The sequence below is a fragment of the Ahaetulla prasina genome, chromosome 4, assembly GCF_028640845.1.
Source record: "Ahaetulla prasina isolate Xishuangbanna chromosome 4, ASM2864084v1, whole genome shotgun sequence".
Lineage (NCBI taxonomy): Eukaryota > Metazoa > Chordata > Lepidosauria > Squamata > Colubridae > Ahaetulla > Ahaetulla prasina.
Window position 1 is genome coordinate 6421507 of NC_080542.1, and position 25557 is coordinate 6447063.

The 25557-nt window shown below is 48.1% G+C and overlaps 1 protein-coding gene across 1 annotated transcript; it reads right to left on the reverse strand.

Annotated features, from left to right (window-relative positions):
- Positions 1-326: 326 nt before the first annotated feature.
- Positions 327-25150, reverse strand: OXA1L (OXA1L mitochondrial inner membrane protein). Its single transcript, XM_058181282.1, has 10 exons — positions 25029-25150; positions 21032-21172; positions 19929-20118; positions 13203-13346; positions 12287-12372; positions 12021-12185; positions 9897-10001; positions 5995-6157; positions 4177-4257; positions 327-515 (listed from the first exon to the last, which is right to left on the reverse strand). The coding sequence occupies exons 1-10, from the start codon at positions 25086-25088 to the stop codon at positions 412-414; spliced, it is 1239 nt and encodes a 412-aa protein (XP_058037265.1). The 5' UTR covers positions 25089-25150; the 3' UTR covers positions 327-411.
- Between the last annotated feature and the right edge of the window lie 407 nt (positions 25151-25557).

Genomic DNA, 25557 nt, shown 5'->3' on the forward strand with positions numbered 1-25557 from the left:
TCTCCCCCGAGATACTGCGAACTGTCATAAGTGAGAATCAGTTGCCAAGCGTCTTGAATTTTCATCCTGTAACCATGCGGGATGGTCGTAAGTGTGAACAACGGTCGTAAGTCCCCTTTTTCCAGTGTCATTGAAACTTCGGACGGTCACTAAATGAATGGTCATAAGTCGACTCCCTGTACAAGGCAGGAAAAGGAACTGGCATGCCGGTTGGAGGAAGAAACTCGTATCCGAGTCATTTCAAATGGTCAGCGAATGCACGGTCGTAAGTCGAGATACTTCCTTCAGATTCTTAGCGTGCAACGACAGGCAGAAGAAAACCAAACCAAAGAGAGCATCCTTTATTGGGGATGAACGGAACGACGAGGGGACAAGGAACTAGAGGGGAACTGGAGTAGTGTCCTGTGGCCTTCAGATTAACGTATCTTCCCAGGGTTTCTCTTTCGGTGGCGGTTTGCTAGCCTCGAGCTGCACATCCTTCAAAGGGTTCTCGGCAAAAGTCTGACGCAACGGCCCTGCGAGCGAACAAAAAATTAAGAATTTTCAGGATTCAATCTGGGCCGGTCACCCAGGACTAGAGGTTTCGTCTTTTGAGCTTTCGGACTCGTACTGGAGCCTATCCTCAGCAGAGGTAGTATTCAGCCGGTTTGGACCGGTTCACACGAACCGGTAGTGGAAATTTTGAGTAGTTTGGAGAATCAGCAAATACCACCTCTGGCTGGCCTTTCCCCCCCACCTTGTTGTTTAGCTCAGCTGATTTGCGCAGCAGAGCGGATCGACACACCTCAGCTGAGCAAAACAACAGCTCAGCTCACCAGCGCTAACACCCAGGGCGGTTTTTCAGTGCTGCGCATGTGCGTATGTGCACAAAGCGCGCATTAGGTGCGGGCGGCCCAAGCACTCTCTCCTAGAACCGGTAGGAAAACATTTGGAATCCCATCACTGATCCTCAGGGAACTTCTCTCTAGTGGAGTGTGTGGGCTATTCTATGTGTCGTATTTACGTGGCGCCTGGCTGGGTGTGGCTTTTTAGTTGCTGATTGGGGTCTTGATAGCCAGCTAGTATGTCATTGGCTGTTAAGGCTCCTAAGTACTTGATAAGGTGGATGTAAATCAACTCTCCTGTTGACAGACAAGGGGAACATTTCCCAGGCTTCGGTCGTTTCCCTGGCTGGTTTTGTCCCCGCTCAGCCAACAATCTTAGTAGCTGCAAAATTGAATGTAGGTAAACTTGAACGTTCCAGGACCCAGATTGGCCTCCTGCAACATGATGCTGGGATACGCGTACGTGCCTTCGTTTGTGAGTTGGGTAGGCAACCTGGTTACTTATACAGAAAATTGTGAGGATTGAGAATCACAAGGGCATTAAAGGCAAACTAGCTTTGTAGGAAGTGTCCCTGAAGATGGGCTCCAGCCCGAATCCAAAAGCTCAGAGGACAAAACTCTGGTCCCCGTGAGTCCTGTTGTGCCTCGTCCGCTTTCCCCGCAGCCGGGGCCTTCTTATCTGCTTCCGAACGCTGAGGAATGTCCTAGCATGCCTCCCGGCCCCAGCCCTGGCTCCATGCCCAGACAGGCTGAGGAAGAAGCAGCGCCTCCAGCCCTGGCTCCATGCCCAGGCAAACAGAGCAACTAGACCCCTCCCCCTCCCCCACAGCCTGAGGAAGGTCAATTACCAACAGCTGCAGACTGGAGTGACCCTCGCTTCAGGAGAATTGATAAGCGGCGTCAACAGAAGGAAGGGAGGGGCAGGCCGGGATAAGTGCTGAGTCATGGAGCCACACCCCATGGCCTATATAAAGGATCTGCTTTCTGGCATTCTCTGAGTCAGGCAAAGTCTACCTTATCTTGCTGAAATCACTTTTTGGTCTCCTGCCTGCCTTGAGAACTTTGCTAGGACTTTGGCAGAGCTGCAGAGGCACGCCTGATTCGGATTTCCCTGACCCGGCTGTCAGTGGAGGAGTGGGACACGACAAGTCCCCAATATGGGAGGGAGCATAACTGCTTCCCTTTCACCTTTCAACTCCAATCCAGGAGCCCTCAGGCAGTCGCTTTCACGACAAACTATTTTGTACCAAATATATTTTACTAATAAAAGAAATAAAGGGAGACTAGTATAGATCTTCCAAGGGACGCGGTGGCTCAGGGGCTAGGACGTTGAGCTTGTCAATCGAAAGGTCGGCAGTTCGGCGGTTCAAATCCCTAGTGCTGCCGCGTAATGGGTTGAGCTCCCGTTACTTGTCCCAGCTTCTGCCAACCTAGCAGTTCGAAAGCACGTAAAAAAATGCAAGTAGAAAAAATAGGGACCACCTTTGGCGGGATGGGAACAGCATTCCGTGCGCCTTTGGCGTTGAGTCATGCCGACCACATGACCACGGAGACATCTTCGGACAGCGCTGGCTCTTCGGCTTTGAAATGGAGATGAGCAGCGCCCCCTAGAGTCGGGAACGACTAGCACATATGTGAGAGGGGAACCTTTACTAGTATAGAGCTATTTCAAGCTATTTAGTTCTCATCAGCTAGCCATACCCTTACTCGGATTCGAACTTGGGCTGCCTGCATATTAGGCAGTTGTATTAATCTCTGAGCCACAAATTCTCCCTTTATCAGCTGAGCCAGGGGAGAGATTGTTTTTCTATCAAAGCACCTGGTCTGCCCCAATATGGGAGGGAGCATACTGCTATCCTTAATCTTTCCCCTGGGTCAGCTGATAAACAGAAAACTTGTGGCTCAGAGGTTAATACAACTGTCTAATATGCAGGCAGCCCAAGTTCGAATCCGAGTAAGGGTATGGCTAGCTGAGGAGAACTAAATAGCTTGAAATAGATCTATACTAGTCTCCCTTTATTTCTTTATCAGCAATATATTTATTTATTTGTATATTTGACAAGTATATCTGGAGTGGTGCGGTGGCCTAGAAGTGGAGCTCTCGGCTCACAATCAGGAGGCTGTGAGTTCGATCCTAGGTTAGAGGCAGATATTTCTCTCTCTGGGCACGATGAGAATATATCAGCTGAATATAACTCCGCATTGTCAACAGGAAGGGCATCCAACCAGTAAACACTTGGCCATTCAGTTGCCCAGACTCCATCCCGCAAGGGATTATGGAGTCATTAAAAGAGGATGATGTATATTTGCCTTCATTCGTGAAAAATAGGAATTCCTCCCCAAGGCAAGCCATCCGCCTTCCTTCCCAAATTTCAAACCTTGAAGCATTAAATACAGGTAGTCCTCAGCTTATGACCACAATTCAGCCCAAAGTTTAGTGTTGCTAAGTGAGAAATGGGTCAACTGGAGTCTCGTCCAATTTTACGACTTTTCTGGCCGCACTTGTTAAGTGAATCACTGCAGTTGTTAAGTTAGTCACACGGTTGTGTGGACTTTGCTTGTCAGAAGGACGCCAAAGGGGATCACGTGACCCTGGGTCATTGCAACCGTCATAAATGTGAACCAACTGCCAGGCATCCAAATGTAAATCACATGACCGGAGGGGGAAGGCTGCCACGGTCATAATTGTGAAAAACGATCCTAAGTCCATTTTTCAGCATTGTTGTGTTGGAATGGTCACTAAATGAACTGTTGTAAGTGGAGGTAGTCCTCGACTTACAACCACAACTGAGCCCAAAATTTCTGTTGCTAAGCGAGACATTTGTTCAGTGAGTTTTGCCCTGTTTTACGACCTTTCTTGCCAGAGTCGTTAACGGAATCACTGCACCTGATAAGTTAGGTAACCCTGTTGTTAAGTGAAACCAGATTCCCTATTGACTTTGCTTGATCACATGACCCTGGGACATGGTCATAAGTCATGATTCCGTCATAAGTCATGATTTGGTCATAAGTGTGAGCCAATTGACAAACATCTGAATTTTGATGACGCGATCACCATGGGGGTGCTGCGAAAGTCGTCACTGTGAAAAACAGCCATGACTCCATTTTTCAGTGTCATTGTAACTTCAAACGGTCACTAAACAAAACAGTCACTAAGTTGAGGACTGCCTGCACATGCGGGTTGCCAAGTGCCCTGAATTTTGCTCACGTGACAGTAGAGATGCTGCGATGACCCTACGTGAGAGCCCCGGTTGGCAAGTCGCTTTTTTCCCCCCTAGTACCGTGGTTTAACTTTGCGCGCTCGCTAAACGAACAGTCGTAAAACCGAGGACTGTCCATTTAAGCGACTTACCTGATGCCGCTAATGTCAGGTGGTTTTTGATGCGGTCCTCTCGTTCTTCTAGTCGTCTTTTGGCCTGGAGGCTCTCCCACCCTAGAAGAGAGCGGAGGAGAAGGAAGGCCAAGGTAGTACATCAACAGTGGTGGGATTCAGCCGGTTCGGGAGAACCGGTAGTTAAATTCCTGGCTGGCTCCACTCCTCCCACTCCAGGAGTCCCGGCGCGCCCTCTTTTCGCTCCCAGGAGGCTTCAGGGAGGCCTAGGCCCAAAACAGGGTGTGCGGTGTTTGTGTTTGGCACCCCCCTATGTCATATTTTTGCTCCTGGGGGGCATGCAGGAGGCTGAGTGCTGCCTGTCACACACCCCTGGCCACGCCCACCATGGCCACGCCCAACGAGCCAGTCATTAGGGCAGAGAACCGGTTGTTAAATTATTTGAATCCCGCTACTATACGACGATGAGCTTGTCGATTGAAAGGACGGCAGTTCAGCGGTTCGAATCCCTAGTGCCACGTAACTGGGTGAGCTCCCGTTACTTGTCCCAGCTTCTGCCAACCTAGCAGTTCGAAAGCATGTAAAAAATGCAAGTAGAAAAATCGGGACCACCCTTTGGTGGGAAGGGAACAGTGTTCCGTGCGCCTTTGGCGTTGAGTCATGCCGGCCACATGACCACGGAGACGTCTTCGGACAGCGCTGGCTCCTTAGCCTTGAAACGGAGATGAGCACCGCCCCCTAGAGTCAGGAAAGACTAGCACATATGTGCGAGGGGAACCTTTACCTTTATCTTACTGTACATCATGGAGTGAGAATGTATCTTTTGCCTACACAGTATGTCCTTTTTTTTTTAGCCATTACTAGTTTCCAACTGCGATGTAACACATGAAAGTCATTTGCCACGTGCTGAAGAGGAAAAATGGGGAAACAAAATGGCTGCCAGGGAGGACAAAAAAAAAAATGTTGCAAAGAAAACCAAGGAAACCTCGGCTTGGATAGAGGATCCGTGACTTTCCAGCTGCTCTTTAACTTGGACCACTGGCTTAGCCAGAAGCTTGGGAGAAACCCCAAAATAAACCAGGACTAAACCACAGTATCAAGGGTTAGACATGAGTGGTGCGATGGCCTAGGGGTGCAGCTCTCACCTCACAATCAGGAGGCTGTGAGTTTGATCCTAAGGTAGAGGCAGATATTTCTCTCTCTGGGCACGATAAGAATATATCTGCTGAATATAACTCCGCATTTGCAACGGGAAGGGCATCCAGCCAGTAAACATTCCATTTTACCTTTTAGCTTACTAAAAAGCAGAGACATCACCCTGCCAACAAAAGAGCGATTAGTCAAGGCTATGGTTTTCCCAATTGCAATGTACGGCTATGAAAGTTGGACCATAAGAAAGGCTGAGCGCCAAAGAATTGAGGCCTTTGAACTCTGGTGCTGGAGAAGACTCCTGTGAGATCCCTTGGATGGCAAGGTGATCCAACCAGTCGGTCCTAGAGGAGATCAGCCCTGATTGCTCTTTAGAAGGCCAGATCCTGAAGATGAAACTGAAATACTTTGGCCACTTTATGAAAAGGAAGGACTCACTGGAGAACAGCCTAATGCTGGGAAAGATTGAAGGAAAAAGAAGAATGGGATGACAGAGAACGAGGTGGCTGGATGGAGTCGCTGAAGCAGTTGCCGTGAGCTTAAATGGACTCCAGAGGATGGTAGAGGATAGGAAGCCCTGGAGGAACGTTGTCCATGGGGGGTCACGATGGGTCGGACACGACTTCGCAACTAACAACAACAACAAACCCATCCCAGCTTTCAAACCCCTTTTTCTCCTCTCTCTCTCACCCTCTTTGAAGCTATCGATTAATCCTTTCTGCGTCTGTCCCGTCGCAGGCTTGTGAATTTCCTGTTTCGGGATGCGGAAAAAAGTGCGAACGGACGGCACGCGTAGCAGCAACACTTGTCCCAGCGAGTACAGGTTGGACGTCAACCAGTAGGTGAAGACGGCCTGCAGGAAAGGCAAAAATAATAATTGTAATAATAAAAAATACCGGTGTGTGTGTGTGTGTGTGTGTTTCCTCGTTTAGTGACTGTTCAAAGCAACCCCGGCAAAGAGAAAAGTGACTTAGGACTGTTTTTTCCACGGTTATGACCTTCGAGGAACTCGTTCGGTAGCTGGTAAAGGAAGTGAAGGGTTTCACACAATACCCAGTGCAGTAGAATACAACGAACACAATATTGAAATCAAGGAACAAACTAACTCGAACAAACCATCCGACAGGAAACAACGGATGATGTTACCTAGCTGGGTCACGAAAGGTCTGCAAGAAAACAACCACGCTCGGAGGACTCCACAGTCCTCTTCCTCCTCTTCCTGTTCCTCTCTTCGTTCCATCCCCCTTTCTTCTCCTCTACACCACAAATGCCAGTCTTTTCTAGCTCTGATGATGTTCCCTAGTTGGGTCATGAAACGTCTGCAAGAAAATAACAAAGCTCAGTGTCGTGTCCCACTCCTCCTCTGACGGCCGAGTCGGGGAAGTCCGTATCAAGCGTGCCTCTGCAGCTCTGCCAAAGTCCTATCAGAGTCCTCAGGGCAGGCAGGAATCCAAGGTATGACTTCAGCAATCCAGATTAGACTTTGCCTGACTCAGAGAATGCCAGAAAGCAGATCCTTTATATAGGCCATGGGGGGTGGCTCCATGACTCACCACTTATCCAGGCCTGCCCCTCCCTTCCTTTTGCTGACGTCGCCTCTCCATTCTCCGGAAGCGTGGATCTATCCATTGAATCGTTTCATCTCCAGCTGTTGGTAATCCCAGCTCGTGGCTGGCTTCAGGCGCACGCTATCGGAGGGAGGTTTGTTTGTTCGGTTTGTCCGGGCATGGTGCCAGGGCTGGGGGCTGGAGGCATGCCAGGAAATTCTTCTGTACTATCAGCGTCCGGCAGGAGATAAGAGGGGCCCGGCTGCGGCGGGGGGAGCGAGGCACAACACTCAGAGGACTCCCCAGTCCTTCTCCTCCTCCTCCCACCCCCTTCTTCTCCTCCACTCCACAAACTAATGTTCCTGATAATGTCACCTACCTGTAGTTTGTTACCTAGCATTAAGGATGTTACCTACCGTAGTTTTCGGAGTACAAGACGCACCGGAGTATAAGACGCACCTCAGTTTTTGGAGAGGAAAATAAGAAAAAAGCTGATTGGCGAATGGATCAGTCTCCCAGAATATCAGCTGTTCCCAGAGGTGAATTTTAGCAACAGCTTCATTGGTTGTGAGCTCTGTGCCTTGCTTTTTTTCCCAGCCTCTGAAACCTCTGAAACTCCATTTCAGAAAAAACTTTTTTTCCTGCCTCTGAAAGCCTCCGAAACGGAGCTTCAGAAAAAAAGCCTCTGAAACTTAGTTTTTCTGAAGATCTGTTTCTGAGGCTTTTTTTCTGAAGCTCTGTTTGGAGGCTTTCTTCTGAAGCTTCGTTTCTGAGGCTTTTTTTCTGAAGCTCTGTTTGGAGGCTTTTTTCTGAAGCTTCGTTTCTGAGGCTTTTTTTCTGAAGCTCTGTTTGGAGGCTTTTTTCCCCTGACGCTGTTTCTGAGGCTTTTTTCCTGAAGCTTTGTTTCTGAGGCTTTTTTCAGCCTCTGAAACCTCAGTTTGAGAGGCTGGGCGGGGCTACATTCGGAGTATAAGATGCACCCAGATTTTCACCATCTTTCCTGGGGGGAAAAGGTGCGTCTTATACTCTGAAAAATACGGCAGTTGGGTAACGAAATGAAACATCTGCAAGAAAACAACCAAGCTGAGAGAGCACCAAGGACCCCACAGTCTTCCTCTTCTACTCTGCAAATCCCACCCACTTCAACTAGTATGTTGTGGCCCGCCAGCGTCCAGTGGAGCTGGCAGCAGATTCAGAAGGTGAGGAGGTTGGGGAGGAATATGGGCCAGTCCTGGAGTCTAGGGAAGGCTCTGATGAGGGCTCTGCGTCTGGCCAGGGCCATATGCAGGTATCAGTTGCCTTTGGAATCAGACATCAGTGAGACAGACAAACAGCTGGAGCCTGTTCCCAGTGTCTGCATGCGCAGAGTTGCCAGATGAAGGGGACAGTTAAGGAACAAGGGTCGACTTGGGAGTAAGGCCACAGGTGGATGATGAATGGCCCCTCCCAGAGGGAATAAAAGAGGAGCGAAAGGGGAGTGGAGTTTGCAGGAGACAATTAGTTCATTCCTGCATTCTTGCCAAGTAGTGAGGGCGTCTGAAAGGTATCGGCCTGGCCAAGCCTGATAAAGGTCGGTAATTGTGAACTATCTTGAAAAACTGTGGGAAAGACTTTGCTGGAGAGGAATTCACTGTAAATTAAATAAAGGGGGTTTATCGGGACAAGGACTCGGCTTCCTGCTGCTGGGGAACCCTTGGTCAGACCATGGTAGCACTGATGATGTCCCCTAGCTGGGTTATGAAACACCTGGAAGAATACAGCCAAACTCAAGAGAACCTCAGGGACCACACAGTCCTCCTCCTCGTCTCTGCAAACCCACATACTTCTAGCACTGATGCTGTTACCTAGTTTGGTAATGAAACATCTGCAAGAAAACAACCAAGCTCAGAGAGCACCAAAGACCCCACAGCCCTCCTCCTCCTCTCTGCAAACTCCACTCCCTTGTAACACTGATGATGTTCCCTAGTTGGGTCATGAAACGTCTGCAAGAAAACAGTCAAACTGAGTCCCAAGGACCCCACAATCCTCCTCCTTCTCGTCTCTGCACACTCCAAACACTTCTAGCACTGTGTTCTGTCCCCCCACCTCAGTCCGGGAGGCACGTGAAATGACTCAATTAGCCGGCAATTTAGTCCACGGCAGCTATCAGCTCTGGCAGCAAACCAGCTGGCGTCTGCCAAGGTTTTCTTTTATCTTCCTGGATGCTGGTGTGTCAGAAGCTCGTTACCGGAGCAAACCAGGAAGTGAGGAACAAAACAGCAATCCAAGCCAAATGCTCAGTCAAATAGTTCAGCTCAAGTTTTCTCCAGTCAGTTTGATTTGTCCGTCACGAAGCAGTAGAGCAGCCCCTCCTGCTTTTATACCCTGTAGGGTGTGGCTCCGTGACTCAGCACTTTCTAGGCCTGCTCCACCCCTTCTTCTGTTGTTTCCGCCTCTCTTGTCTATGAAACCTGGGATCTAGCCAGGACTGATTGTCCACAGCTGGGTCTGGGAGCATTGCCTGGGAGGGGAAGATATAGGAAATAGAGGCCTCATTACTTCCTCCACCTGGCTTGCCACTGGCTCCTGGAGCTGAGCCAGAGAGGCCAGCCCTGCGGAGGGGAGCCCTGGCAGCCCTTCCCTTCACTCTTTGAGTCACTCTCTGGCAGGGGGCCAGGCCCGGGGGGGGCGGGGGAGGAGGCTGGAGCCACAACACACTGCTTATATTACCTAGTGTGGTAGTGAAACATCTGCAAGAAAACAACCAAGCTCAGAGAGCATCAAGGACCCCACAGTCTGCCTCCTCTTCCTCTTTTCTACAAACACCACACACACTAGCACTGATGATGTTCTCTAGTTGAGTCGTGAAACGTCTGCAAAAACCCCCACCCCTCTCATAGAGCGCCAGCCAAGCATTTCCCCATAAAAACCCCAAATAAACAGACATATCCAGAAAATATGCTGGTTTCAAATCATGCCAAGGTCACGTGGTTTGTGGTCCCTGCGAGCAAATCGGTGGCATCTTGTACCACGTATTGAGGAAGGAAGATGCTCCTTCTTTCTCACCGTTGGGAAACTGATCGTGATCGGCAACAGCAGGACAGGCATCACCCGGAACGCGGTTTTCATCACGTGGAAACTCGGGTTTGAGACACCCGTTTCAGCCCCAAACTGCAAAGGAGAGGGATGATGTTATCACATGGGCAGTTTTGATATTTTTTTTGACAGGTTTCCCAATCTTGGCACCTTTAAGACAGAGGTGGGCTTCAAAAATTTTAGCCAGGGGTTCTCTGTTGTGGTCTGTCAGCGGCCTGCGGAGCTGGCAACGGAATCGGACAGCGATGAGGCTGAGCAGAGGCCAGGGCCATCGGGAAGTGAGGTGCGGACTACAGAGACTGATAGTAGTGAGGCAGAGGAACAGGAGAAGCCTATTCCTAATGCACGCATGAGAAGAGCTGCCAGAAGGCAAGAGCAGCTCAAACACAAAGGACAACTCGGGAGTAAGGCCAGGAGATGATTGGCCTCTCTGATAAGGCTTAAAAACAGACCAGCACCGGTGTTTCAGCTTTGCTGGAAAACAATGTTGTAGCTCCGTCCTCTGCTTCGTCTAAGTCTTTGTTTTTGTGGCTTCTGGACATTTGCCAGGAAGGGCCTTTGGCAGTTTGCCTAATTGGACCAAGGTTTGCGAGATTACTGAAGAATTTGTGTTTGGGAGGTATTTTGTTTTACTTTGAGTTGAACGACGCTGGGAATGAAGTAATTCCCAGCTGTTTGAATAAAGTTTGGTTTTTTCCACGGACTAAGTTTATTACTACCTACTTGGGCCTGAGTCACAACGTTCTATACCCGGTTGCTGGATGGGCGTGGTCTAGTCAGCCTCCTGCACCATGGTGGTGGTGGTGGGCTTTTTGCACTCCCTGGGCTCTGGAGGGTTTCCTCGAGACTCCGGGAGGGCGAAAACAGCCTCCCCAGGCTCTGGAGGCCCTTTAGAGGCAGGAAACGGGCCTATTTCTGTCCTTCCTGAACTTCCGGTAAGCCCGTTTTTCGCCCTCCCTGAGCCTCTGTATGTGCCCTGCACTTACCTGCATCCAAAACGGGCCGCATGGGGACTCCTGGGAGGGGCAGGGCAGCCAGAAGTGGGATTTGGGGGTTCTCCGAATTGCACAGAATCTTAGCTAGAGGTTCTCCTGAATCTCTGCGAACCCCCAGCAGCCCACACCTTTAGCTTTAAGACCTTTGGAATTCCAACTCCCCTCCTTGAATTCTCCTTTAATGGGATCATTCTAAAATTTGATCTGGCTGTTACAGAAAAAAAAATGGTTAATGTTTTGGTAGGTTCTGCCAATTTCGATCTCGGATCCAGATATCGGAGAGGAGGGAGTTGTGGTAATTTTAAGGGGTAGCTGAAATCGAGGACTGTCTCCCTTTCTTTAAAAAGAGATTTTATTCCACCTTTATTAATTTTCTTAAACAAGGTAGTGAACATCACTAAAATTCCGCCTTCCTCCTCTTTTCTCCACAACAACAACCCTGTGAGGTGGGTTGATCTGAGTGGGAGAGAGTGGCCCAAAGTCACTGAACCAGCTTCCATGATTAAGGCAGGACTAGAACTCACGGCCTCGTCCTGATTGGTCCGAAGTCAAACCAGTCAACTTTCATGCCTAAGGCGGGACTAGAACTCATCGCCTGCTGATTGGCCCAAAGTCACCCAGTCAGTTTTCATGCCTAAGGCGGGACTAGAACTCCCTATTGCATGGCGATTGGCCCAAAGTCACCCAGTCAGTTTTCACGCCTAAGGTGGGATTAGAATTCCCTGTTGCCTGCTGATTGGCCCAAAGTCACCCAGTCAGTTTTCACGTCTAATGTGGGACTAGAACTCCTCGTCGCCTGGCAATTGGCCCAAAGTCACCCAGTCATTTTTCCTGCTTAAGGGTAGAGTAGAACTCCTCGTCGCCTGGCAATTGGCCCAAAGTCACCCAGTCATTTTTCCTGCTTAAGGGTAGAGTAGAATTCCTCGTCGCCTGGCACTTGGCCCAAAGTCACCCAGTCATTTTTCCTGCCTCAGGCGGGACTTGAACTCTCTGTTGCCTGGCGATCAGCCCAAAATCACCCAGCCAGCGTTCATGCTTACGGCAGAACTAGAATTCCCAGCATCCCGGTTTCTGGTCTAGCCCCATAACCGAGTCTTACCTCCAGAACAGCCCACATGGTGGCAGTTGTTATCAGAGGCAGAGCGTAGTAAGGATCCGAGACTGTGAGGTCTGTGAACCACAATATTCCTCCTGTCTGCATGCTGGGCACCGGACACTCCGCCATTTTGCGCAGGGCGAAGAAGAAGGAGATGAAAATGGGCGCCTGACAGAGGAGGGAAGAAGAGGTCAAGCCCGTAAGCCGTGTAGCTAATACAAATTCCAAGCAGGTTAAGAAGGGCAGGTGGGCCCTTTGTGGAAACTGACCTGGACCAAGGGTGCGAGGAATCCTACTTTAGGATTAAGATTATGGGCTTTCTGATACTGGTTCAACTCGGTGTAAGCCTTCATAACTGGGAGATGAAAGGAGAAATAGTTTCAGGATGAGTAAACATCCTTAATTTTATCTATCTACCTTCCTTCCTTTTTCTTTTCTTTCCTCCCTCCTTCCTTTCTTCATCCCATTCTCCCCCTCCCTCTTTCTTCTTTTTTCTTCCCTCCTTTTTCAACCCATTCTGCCCTTCCTTCTTTTTTCTCTTCCTTCCTTCCTTTTCTTTCTTCCCTCCTTCCTTTCTTCATCCAATTGTCTCTCTTCCTTTTTCTTTCTTTCCTTTCCGGCCTTTCTTCATCCCATTCTCCCCCTTTCCCTTCCTTCTTTCCTTTCTTTTTCTTTTTTTTTCTTTCCTCCTTCTCTTTCCTTCCTTTTTCTCTTCCTTCTTTTTCTTCCCTTCTTCATCCAATTGTCTCCCTTCCTTTCTTTTCTTTCCTTTCCTGCCTTTCTTCATCTCATTCTCCCCCCTTCTTTTCTTTCCTTTCTTTTTCTTCCTTCCTTTTTCTTTTTTCTTCCCTTTTTCAACCCATTCTACCCTTCCTTCGTTTTTTCTTCCTTCCTTCCTTTTCTCTTCCTTTTCTTTCTTCCCTTCCTTTCTTCATCCAGTTCTCTCCCTTCCTTCCTTTCCTTCCTTCCTTCCTCCCTCCCTCCCTTTTCCATCCTTCTCAACTGCCCCATCTCCTTCAGATCGCCCCAATTCTCTTAACCTCCTGTCCCCTTCAAAGGTTTGGCAGTCCCCTCCCCCACCAGCCCTTTTTGGTTTCCCCAGTTTTATCCAATCCTTCTATTCAATCCAGAACGTCTCCTGCATCCTCGGGTTTTTTTTTTTTTTAACCCGCCCTCTAAACTTACATTCTTTCTGATTCCCCGACTTCCTGGCGTCGCTGATTCTGGAATTAATCTCGCTCATTTGGGGGTAATGGTTGTTGAGGATCACTGCGTGTTGCTGGCATTTCACAATGATGGGGAAGACCAAACAGCGGGCCAGGAGCGTTCCTAAAAAAATAATAAAATAAAATAATAATAATAAAAAAAAAACGAGATGGAGAGGAGTGACTCTGGAGAGTTGGCTTTCCAGGAGAATTTCGGCAGGCTGGAATTTCCCGAGAATGCAATTCCTGACTGAGCTGATCAAAATTTCTCTGGTTAGCGCTTTCTTGATTATTTATTTATTTATTTACTTACTAGCTCATAACCCGCCGTTGCGGGTTATGAGCTAGTAAGTAAGTAAATAAATTTATTTACTTACTTAATACAGGATTTATCCCAATCCTGTATTAGACAGGAAAAGGAATAAATTATATCTATAGTGTCAAATCAATTCCCCTTAGCAGAAGGAGCCCCCTTGCGGAGTACTGTTAAGCTGTTACTGTGGCAACTCCACTGTGCTGTACAGTAGAAGCCATTTTAAGGCACAACAGGCTGTATCCTGCGCAGACTGCACTGACTACCTGTGGCCTTCCGGGTGCGCTTCAAGGTGCTGGTGACAATCTTTAAAGCGCTCCATGGCATAGGGCCGGGCTATTTACGGGACCGCCTACTGCTACCAAATACCTCTCACCGACCCGTGCGCTCTCACAGAGAGGGACTCCTCAGGGTGCCATCGGCTAGGCAGTGCCGTCTGGCGACACCCAGGGGAAGGGCCTTCTCTGTGGGGGCTCCCACCCTCTGGAACGAACTCCTCCCAGGACTTCGTCAACTTCCGGACCTCCGAACCTTTCGTCGCGAGCTTAAAACATACTTATTCATCTGCGCGGGACTGGATTAGATTTTAAAGTTATGGGTTTTAAGGGGTTTTTATTATTTATACTATTTTAAATTTGGGCAATAGAATAAGTTTTTTAATTGTGGTTTTTAATCTGTATTTATATGTATTTTAACTGCCTGTGAACCGCCCTGAGTCCTTAGGGAGATAGGGCGGTATATAAATTTGAAAAATAAAATAAAATAAATAAATAAATATCTTAACAGAATCCAAAATGCACGTTATCACCATCAAAAGTACTGCAGTTTGACACTATAGATACAATTCTATTCTATTCTATTCTATTCTATTCTATTCTATTCTATTCTATTCTATTCTATTCTATTCTATTCTATTCATTCCTTTTCATTTCAGCAGCCCAGGCGTTCCAGAGTTATGCTGGAACACACACACAGACACCACCACCCAAGGGGTGTTAAGGATGTCTTACCCCCACAGTATTTCTTTCCAAAGAGTAAGTCATCTGTGTACCAAGTTTGGTTGAAATTGCTCAAGGCATTCCAGAGTTATGCTGGAACATACATACACAAACACAGAGACACACAACCATTTATATATATATATATATATATATATATGTTTTCTGAGGTTTTCACGGGTGTTTGTATATAGGTCTTTGGTTGTTCGGGTTTTCTCCCGTGTAAAATTGGAAGTGTCTTGGCGACGTTTCGACGAAGTCTCATTCGTCATCTTCAGGCTTCAGCTTCGTGCTTCTGGGAGCAATGTGTGATCGCAGCTGTTTCTTCCTTTTAACTGCTAGTGGGGATTTGAACTGATTGGGTGGGAGTTTGGCTGTGCTCTGATTGGATGGGGGGGGTTTTGTGCTCTGATTGGCTGGGGGTGTGTCCTGTGTTGGTGGGGGCTTGTTTGTGCTCAGTTTAGTCTGTGTTGCAGGGGGATCTGAGCCGGTGAGCTGCATAGCTGCTGTCTGGCTTCGCGGTCGTGCTACATCATCATAGTGGGTGTTAGTCTGCTGCATGTATGGATTGGAGGGGTTTGAAATGGCTAATGTTGCAGCTGCGGTCTGGCTTCTGGTCCTTGGTCGTGCTTCATGATCAGTGTGGGTTTGGGTCTGCTTTCTGGGTGGATGTGCGGTGGTGACATCCTGTGTGGACCTTGTGAGTGTGGGTCTGGTGTCATTCCTCGTGTTAGGGACTCGCTTTGTCAATAAGGCGGGTTTCCAAATGGCTGGTAGGCGGAGGTGTCATCTCGCTTTGTTCATGCTGTGTGGGCGTTTTTCTATCTCAATGGCTTCTCTGATTATTCTGTTGTTAAAGTGTTCAGTTTTGGCGATAGTTCTGGTCTTTTTAAAGTCAATATCGTGTCCTGTGACTTTAAAGTGTTGGACCAGGGAAGAAGTTGGTTCCTCTTTTTTGAATGAGTTCTTGTGTTCTTCAATGCGTGCACTTATTCTTCTGTTGGTTTGTCCAATGTATGTGGTGGGGCAGGCGGTGCATGGGATTTCATATACTCCTTGATTTTCTAACTCAATTTTGTCTTTGGGGTTTCTTAGGATGGTGGATATTTTTCTGTTTGTGCAGAATGCTGTCTTGATGTTGTGTTTGTGGAGGATCTTGCTGATTCTGTCTGACCCCACCACCTACCTAGAAAAAACCACTAAATCCAAAATAAAAGCCTCCCCCATCAGTGAAGAAATCCAACAAAGAATCATTCCCAGAGAGAAATCATCCAGATGCCCTAAGCTCTATGGCCTCCCCAAGATACACAAAGAAGGAACCCCACTCAGACCCATAGTCAGCTCCATAGGCTCACCTCTACAAAACCTAGCCAAATTTCTCGCCAAACAACTACAGCCCTATGCAGAATCCATCACCTCACACGTAAAAAACTCATTCCAGTTCATAGAGATCATAAAGAAACAAAACTTACAGCCCAGCGACCTACTCGTGAGCTTTGATGTCATATCCCTCTTCACCCAAGTGCCAATCATAGAAGCCTTGACAGCTATCCAAAACAAATATAACCCCCCCAAGCACATCCTAGATCTGACCAACCACTGCCTATCCAACACATACTTCATCTATAATGGACAAAAATACAAACAAGTAGAAGGAGCACCCATGGGATCACCCTCTCACCTGTCATTGCCAATCTCTACATGGAACACTTTGAAACCCAAGCTCTAGAAAAATCTGATCACAAACCCAAACTCTGGCTCAGATATGTAGACGACACCTTCATAATCTGGCCACACGGGAAAGAAAAACTTGACAACTTCCTCACACACCTGAATAGCCTACACCCCAAAATACAGTTCACCATGGAAACAGAAGTTAATAACCAACTTCCCTTCCTGGATGTCTTAGTCTACAGAAAACCCAATGGCTCCCTAGGACACACCATCTACCAGAAGAAAACACACACAAACCGCTATCTGCACGCACTCTCACACCACCACCCAGCACAGATCAACTCCGTAGCCAAGACACTCATCTCGAGAACAAAATGCTTAGCTGATGAACAACACCTAAAACCCGAACTAGACACTCTCACTAACGTACTAACATCCAATGGATTCCAAAGAAATAAGATTACCAAGCTAATCCAAAAAGAACCCCCCACTAAAATCCAAGACAGAGAACAAGAAAACAGCACAGCCCTCCTCCCATATATAAAAGGCACCACAGACAGAATCAGCAAGATCCTCCACAAACACAACATCAAGACAGCATTCTGCACAAACAGAAAAATATCCACCATCCTAAGAAACCCCAAAGACAAAATTGAGTTAGAAAATCAAGGAGTATATGAAATCCCATGCACCGCCTGCCCCACCACATACATTGGACAAACCAACAGAAGAATAAGTGCACGCATTGAAGAACACAAGAACTCATTCAAAAAAGAGGAACCAACTTCTTCCCTGGTCCAACACTTTAAAGTCACAGGACACGATATTGACTTTAAAAAGACCAGAACTATCGCCAAAACTGAACACTTTAACAACAGAATAATCAGAGAAGCCATTGAGATAGAAAAACGCCCACACAGCATGAACAAACGAGATGACACCTCCCGCCTACCAGCCATTTGGAAACCCGCCCTTATTGACAAACGAGTCCCTAACACGAGGAATGACACCAGACCCACACTCACGAGGTCCACACAGGATGTCACCACCGCACATCCACCCAGAAAGCAGACCCAAACCCACACTGATCATGAAGCACGACCAAGGACCAGAAGCCAGACCGCAGCTGCAACATTAGCCATTTCAAACCCCTCCAATCCATACATGCAGCAGACTAACACCCACTATGATGATGTAGCACGACCGCGAAGCCAGACAGCAGCTATGCAGCTCACCGGCTCAGATCCCCCTGCAACACAGACTAAACTGAGCACAAACAAGCCCCCACCAACACAGGACACACCCCCAGCCAATCAGAGCACAAAACCCCCCCCATCCAATCAGAGCACAGCCAAACTCCCACCCAATCAGTTCAAATCCCCACTAGCAGTTAAAAGGAAGAAACAGCTGCGATCACACATTGCTCCCAGAAGCACGGTTGAAGCCTGAAGATGACGAATGAGACTTCGAAATGTCGCCAAGACACTTCCAATTTTACACGGAGAAAACCCGAACAACCAAAGACCTATATATATATATATATATATATATATATATATATATATATATATATATATATATATATATATATATATATATATATATATATATACACACACACAGATTTATTAATTTTCAAACAAATGTATACAGCTGCCCAACACACACCGAGGAGAGGTTTACAAAATTGAAAAATAAAAACCCCATCCACCGTATAATAAAATCATTTCTTTTTTAAAAAAACAAAACAACCCACTTCACTCCCATGGCAGCTAACACAATCAGATCAACCACAAAGCAAATCTGTCTCCAATTCGGGGGGCCCTGAGCCTACTGACGAAACCGCCGTTTTTAGGGACTTTTGGGACAAGTGTCTATGGAGATTCTCAAGTCATCCAGGTTGTGATTGTCCCAAAGGTTTTTTTTTATTTTTATTTTTGTCAAGAAGCAACTAGATTTTCTGGTTTTTCTTTTTGAAGATGTTTCGCTTCTCATCCAAGAAGCTTCTTCAGCTCTGGCCGGATGGTGGGGAATGGAAGGTTTTAAATTCCTTGCAGACAGCTGGTCATTTGTATCCTTTTTTTTAAGAGAGTCGTTGAGGCCACTTGGAGATTTATAAATACCTGAAGTGTTGCAGGCTAACTCTGCTGACTGCCAGCAGTTCAATTCTCACTGGCTCAAGGTTGACTCAGCTTTTCGTCCTTCCGGGGTCAGTAAAATGAGGACCCAGATTGTTGGGAGCAGGGGTCACCAATCTTTAGTGGTCCTCAGGGACCACTACATTCATAATTTTGAATCCCGCAGACCACTAATACGAATCCAGCGCGCTGCTCGCTGAAACGCCTGGACTCCCAATGAGGGGATGGGATCCTTCAGGCACTTAGTTTGGCTGCCTGTTTCTGCAACCTTAAACACTCAAAGAACCAACTGGACCAGTTTCCCACAGAAAACAAAACGCCCGGATTTCTCATCTCTCTCTCTCTCCCTCCTCTTTGTCTGTCTTCTCTCTCATTGCTCTTTCTCTCATTTCTCTCTCTTCACCCTCTGTCTGTCATCTCTTTCTCCCCCTCCCTTTGTCTCTCTCTCTCTCATCTCTCTGTCCCTCTCTCTTTCTTTCATCTTTCTCCCTCCTGTCTTTCTCTTTCTCATCTCTCTCCCCCCTCTTTCTGTCTAACTCTGTCTGTGTCTGTCTATCTAGCTATCTAAATCTATCTATCTCTTTATCTATTTGTCTCTGTCTATCTATCTAAATCTCTATCTATCTATCTATCTATCTATCTATCTATCTATCTATCTATCTATCTATCTATCTATCTATCTATCTATCTAAATCAAATGACAGATTCAATAATTCCTTTCTACAGAGGAATTATTGAATCTGTCATTTGCACCTCTATAACTGTCTGGTTCGGTTCTGCAACCCAACAAGAAAAACACAGACTTCAGAGGATAATTAGAACTGCAGAAAAAAAAATTGCTACCAACCTGCCTTCCATTGAGGACCTGTATACTGCACGAATCAAGAAGAGGGCCGTGAAAATATTTACAGACCCCTCGCATCCTGGACATAAACTGTATCAACTCCTACCCTCAAAACGACGCTATAGAGCACTGCACACCGGAACAACTAGACACAAGAACAGTTTTTTCCCGAAGGCCATCACTCTGCTAAACAAATAATTCCCTCAACACTGTCAAACTACGTACTGAATCTGCACTACTATTAATCTTCTCATAGTTCCCATCACCAATCTCTTTCCACTTATGACTGTATGACTATAACTTGTTGCTGGCAATCCTTATGATTTATATTGATATATTGACCATCAATTGTGTTGTAAATGTTGTACCTTGATGAACGTATCTTTTCTTTTATGTACACTGAGAGCATATGCACCAAGACAAATTCCTTGTGTGTCCAATCACACTTGGCCAATAAAATTCTATTCTATTCTATTCTCTTTGTCTGTCTGTAATCCCCCCCCCCCCGTCTGTCTCTCATCTCTCTTTCCTCTTCCCAGCTTTGTCTCTCTCTGTCTGTGGACCACCGGTTGGTAACCTCTGTCTTAAGAGAGGGCTGCAAAGCATTGGAAAGTGATCTATAAGTCTAAGTACTATTGCTATTCTCCGACGAACAAATCTTTTATTTATTTTTGTCAATCAAGCTAAAAAACGTCTTCCGTGTCCCGATCTGCTTAACGACCCCGGCGGTCCTCTTTACCTCCTACAATAGCGCCCCACCAAGGCAGCCCCACGTCCAAGTGCAAAGACTCCAAGATCTTCATGATTAGACCCACTGGACTGAAGCTTCCCAGACCCAGTTCGGCCAAAGTCGATTCTTCCGCGATTTGGCTGATTTGCTCCAAAGGGAGGACCGTCTCTACTGGCGCAGTTGCTGCGGCTTGAGCAACCTGAAAAGAGGCAAAAAAGAGGATTTCGATCAGGGGTGTGAAACGCAAGGCCCGCCGGCTGGATCCGGCCTGCGATGTCGTCGGATCCGGCCTACGGGGCCGTCCTGGAAAACGTTGCTTCGGCCCGGTCTACCTGGCGCAAAGGGGAAAGATCAGGCCAGCGTGGCTTCGGCCCGGTCTACCCAATGCGAAGAGGAAACATCCGGGCCAGCAGTTTGGGGAGTGGTGTCAAGCTGGCCACGCCCATCCATCCGGCCACACCTAGGTAGTGGCATCCAGATGGCCACGCCTCCCCAGCCAGCCATGCTAACCTTTTTCTTGTTGTTTCGTGCCGGCACCCATGATGCAATGCGGTTCCTGCGCATGCACACACGCCCCCATGCATACGCACACGAACCCCCGCCACCCCGTTTTGGACCTAGAAGGCCTCACTGCAGCCTCCTGGACTCCAAAACAGGCCTTGGGGGGGTGAGTGTGTGCACCGCTCACCCCACACCCTGTTTTCAGCCTACTACGCCTCCATGCAGTCTCCTGGGCTCAAAAACAGGCCGCAAGGGTGTGTGTGTGTGCGCGCTGCTCCCCCTGCGCATGCGTGCACAATCCCTACCCTCCCCGCACATGCGTGTGTGACTCCTGCATTTGCTTTGCCCCCCCCCCCGCATCCTGAAAATCAGCTGGCTGGCGGGAAGCACATGCGCGGTGGAGCTGAGGTGGGCGACGGCTTGCGGGCCTGCAGAAAGAGCTGTGGCGCACGTGCCATAGGTCCACCATCACAGGCCGTAGGTCAACCACAGCCTTGTTCTGGCCCCCTCAGTTAAATTGAGTTTGACACCCCTGATATAGATGGTTGTGGGATCCCAAACTCACATGTCTCTTTGATCTCTCATTGCTTCCAAGCTTACAGGTGTGTTACCTGCGTCCCTGCCGCCGCTGCGGTGCTCTGATGTCGGATGGCGGGTCTGAAAAGCACAACGTAACAGTTCCGAGGATGCTGCGGAGAAGCTAACCGGGATTTGACTTGGGACCACCCCGGAGAGATGGACGTCCTGTGAACCTGGAAAGGAACAGCAAATAGACCTTAAGGACTTATACCAGGCGGTCCTTGGGTTACGGCCACAACCGAGGCCAAAATTTACGTTGCTAAGCGTCGCCTACGGAGCTGGCTGATGAGGCTGAGATGAGGCCAGGGCCATCGGGGAGTGATTTGCGGACTCCAGAGGCTGTCAATAGTGAGGCAGAGGAACAGGAGGAATCTGTTCTTAATGCATGCATGAGAAGAGCTGCCAGAAGGCAAGAGCAGCTCAAGCAAAAAGGACAACTCGGGAGTAAGGCCAGGAGATGACTGGCCCCTGCCATAAGGCTTAAAAACAGACCAGCACCGGTGTTTCAGCTTTGCCAGAAAACAATGTTGGTAGCTGCGTCTTCTGCTTCATCTACGTCTTTGCTTTTGTGGCTTCTGGACGTTTGCCAGGAAGGGCCTTTGGCAGTTTGCCTAATTGGACTAAGGTATGTGAGATAACTGAGGAATTTGTGTTGGGAGGCATTTGTTTTACTTCCTAGTTGAACGATGCTGGGAATGAAGTAATTCCCAGCTGTTCGAATAAAGTTTGTTTTTTCACGGACTAAGTTTATTACTACCTACTTGGGTCTGGGTCATAACACTAAGGGAGACAGTGGTGAAGCAAGTTTTCCCCCCATTTTACAACCTTCCTTGCCACTGTTGGGTTTTTTTCTCCCCCGTAATGCATTTTATTAGTTTATCAAAAAACAAAATGCAAAGAGGAAGTTTAAAATGTAATAGAAAACTTGGGGGGGGGGGAGGGAGAAGAAAGATGTAGAAAGAGAGAAAAGAAAAAGAAAAAGGCATCGATTTCCAACCCTCTTTAGCACAGTGGATGCTAACATCACAACTTCCAACTTTTACTTTTACACAGCTGTATATCGTAGCCCAGTGATGGCTAATTGTTTTGCCATCGCATGCCAGGAGGGGGACGCGGTAGCTCAGTGGCTAAGACGCTGAGCTTGTCAATCGAAAGGTCGGCAGTTCAGCGGTTCGAATCCCTAGTGCTATATAATGGGGTGAGCTCCCGTTATTTGTCCCAGCTTCTGCCAACCTAGCAGTTCGAAAGCACATAAAAAAATGCAAGTAGAAAAATAGGGACCATCTTTGGTGGGAAGGTAACAGTGTTCCGTGTGCCTTTGGCGTTGAGTCACGCTGGCCACATGACCACAGAGACATCTTCGGACAGCGCTGGCTCTTCGGACAGCGCTGGCTCTTCGGCTTTGAAACGGAGATGAGCAGCACCCCCTAGAGTCAGGAACGACTAGCATATATGTGTGAGGGGAACCTTTACCTTTATATCGTAGCCCAGCGATGGCTAACCTTTTTGCCATCGCGTGCCGGGGGGGGCGTGCGCATGCATGCCCACATCCATAATTCTATGCGCCCCGCCCCCACGTGTGTGCGACCCCCCCCCTGCTCCTGGCACGTGATGGCCTGGTATGCCTGTTTTTCTCTCTCACCTGGCTCCAGACCTTTCTAGGTGTCGTGGGTGGGTGGGTTGAAAATGGCTTTCCTCACCCTTTCCAGAGGCCCTCCAGAGGGGTAGGGGTGGGAAAGGCCATTTTTGCCCTCCCCAGACTCCTAGAAAGGCTCTGGAGCCAGGTGTGAGAGAAAAACAGGACTTCCCCACTACCCACCGAGGCCCTCCGGAGGCAGGAAACAGCCTGTTTCCCCACTTCTGATGGGCCCAGAAGGCCTGAAAATCAGTTGGCCGGAGCTGAGCTCGCATGCCCAGTGATATGGCTACGCATGCCACCATAGGTTCACCATCACGGTCGTAGCCATTTCTATAGCAAGAAACCGAGTCTTTTGCTTGAGCAGGGGGTTGGACTAGAACAGTGGTCACCAACTGGTGGTCCATGGACCACTGGTGGTCTGCGAGAAAATTTTGGCGGTCCTCAGAAAAAATATTTGCATTTTTTTATATTGCACTAAATTCGGGGTCCTTCAAACTATGGCCCCTAGGCCAGATACGTGCAATGAATGTTTGTGTTGCTGCAGAGTGTCTCCCCCTTCGGGGTCTTTTTGTGCAGGTCGGAGGGGGGGGGCAGAAATTCTGACTCAGGGTCTGCTTCAGCTTCCTGGTGCGGGGCCAATAGAATAGCATAGAATAGAATAGGACTGTAACTTTGTTGCTGGTTTCAATTCAATTCAATTCAATTCTTCTATTCTATTCTATTCTATTCTATTCTATTCTATTCTATGTTCTGTTCTGTTCTGGCCTATCCTATCCGGGGTTGGACTAGAGGACCTCCAAGGTCCCTTCCAACTATTCTATTCTATTCTATTCCATTCCATATTTTCTGTTCTGTTCTGTTCTGTTCTGTTCTGTTCTGTTCTGTTCTGTTCTGTTCTGTTCTGTTCTATTCTATTCTATTCTATTCTATTCTATTCTATTCTATTCTATTCTATTCTATTCTATTCTATTCTATGTCTAGTCTAGTCTAGTCTAGTCTAGTCTAGTCTAGTCTAGTCTAGTCTGGTCTATGTTCTGTTTATTTATTATATTTGTATACCGCCCATCTCCCAAAGGACTCAGGGCGGTTCACAGCCAATAAAACAACAGAAAAACATATAATACATATAAAACAGCAAAAAAGAATAGAAAATTAAATTCAATTGATGCCCTAAAACTTTTAAATACAAATTTAAAACCCCATTTAAAACCCCTGATTTAAAAACCCCAATTTAAAACTACGTTCAAGCTAGTCCTGCTCTTCGAAACAGCAATGTCTTCAGCTCGCGGCGGAAGGACCTGAGATCGGGGAGTTGACGAAGCCCCAGAGGGAGCTCGTTCCAGAGGGTAGGGGCCCCCACAGTTCTGGCCTATCCTATCCTATCCTATCCTATTCTATAGGGGGTTGGACTAGAGGACCTCCAAGGTCCCTTCCAACAATTCTATTCTATTCTACTCTATTCTATGTTCTGTTCTGGCCTATCCTATCCTATCCTATCCTATCCTATAGGGGGTTGGACTAGAGGACCTCCAAGATCCCTTCCATCTATTCTATTCTATTCTATTCTATTCTATTCTATTCTATTCTATTCTATTCTATTTGGGGTTGGACTAGAGGACCTCCAAGGTCCCTTCCAACATCCTATCCTAGGTTGGACTAGAGGACCTCCAAGGTCCCTTCCAACATTCTCTTCTCTTCTCTTCTCTTCTCTTCTGATGTTACTTAGTCAGAATCATCAGAATAGAGCTGGAAGGGACCTTGAAGGTTTAGAATGAAAGAATGAGCTGGAAGGGACCTTGGAGGTCTTCTAGTCCAGCCCCCCTCTGCTCAAGCAGGAGACCCACTACCATTTGGAAAACGCCTGCAATAAACCAGTCAAACTTAAAAACAGTCTCAGTGATCCTCTTCTCAGCAAACTCCATTCCTTTCTAAACACCGATGATGTTACCCAGTCTGGTCACGAAACGTCTCCATGCAAGGAAACCAACCCAGCACATAGAGAGAGCCCCAAGGAGCAGACATTTGCCCTTCTCCTCGTCACATAACCCACACTCCCTTCTAACATTGATGATGTTACCTAGTCTGGTCATGAAACGTCTGCATGCAAGGAAACCAACCCAGCTCCACGACCTCCCCCACGCAGGCCAGGTTTGGGCCTAAATTCAGACCCTGAGGGGGGGAGAAGGAGGAGGAGGGAGAGGCCAGCGGAGCCTCTCTCTCGTCCTTGGGACGTCCGATACCCGAGGAGACCGACATTTAACTCATTCCTGGGTCAAACCGGCCACTCCGCCCGCAAAGGACGAGCAGCGCAGGCCTGAGGCGGCCCCGGGGCACTACATCTCCCATCAACGCCAGGGGCGCGTGACGTCACAGCGCCCGGGCCTACCCACCTGTGCGTGAAGCCCCCCCGCCGCCATCCACGCTCGCCGCAGCGCCCCGAAAGCCGCCATGGTCTCCTTTTCGGCTTGGCCGCTGCCGAGGAGGAGGAACCGGCCGCCTGGTGACGTCAACGGAGCGCGGGCCGGAAAGGAACGCGACGCTCTTCCGGTGCCGCCGCGGCCATCTTGGTTACGGGCAAAGCGGCTTTCCCCCCCCCTCCCGTTTCTCGCGAGAGGCGCTCCCCTACGCTAAGGGTTCCTTATCTCCCGAGTTTCCTCCTTCAAGATCCGTTGAGTTGATGAGCGGAAAGAAAAAAATAAAATGTGACTCGGAGAATCGAACGGCTTGGTAAAGGTCAGGCTTGAGGTTAAGGAGCGGCCATGTTTGTCGCGGGCACTTCGACTTTTCCGTTGCCCGCCATCTTTGTTGCTTTCTAGACGAAGCGCGGCCATATTTCTGGCGGGCAATAATGTCAGCATGATAGGTTCGGCTAACTCCTCCCAGCCTTCCTATAGGTGGAATCTTCAACCCTGACTGCTT

What these genes read in the sequence shown, in the direction of transcription:
- OXA1L (XM_058181282.1), bottom strand. Translation starts at nt 25,088, where the DNA reads ATGGCGGCTTTCGGGGCGCTGCGGCGAGCGTGGATGGCGGCGGGGGGG. An exon ending in GTGGGGCGCTATTGTAGGAG is followed by an intron (nt 13,347 to 19,928) that starts GTAAAGAGGACC and finishes TTATTTTTTTAG; the next exon opens with GAACGCTCCTGGCCCGCTGT. An exon ending in CCTGACATTAGCGGCATCAG is followed by an intron (nt 516 to 4,176) that starts GTAAGTCGCTTA and finishes GTTCGCTCGCAG; the next exon opens with GGCCGTTGCGTCAGACTTTT.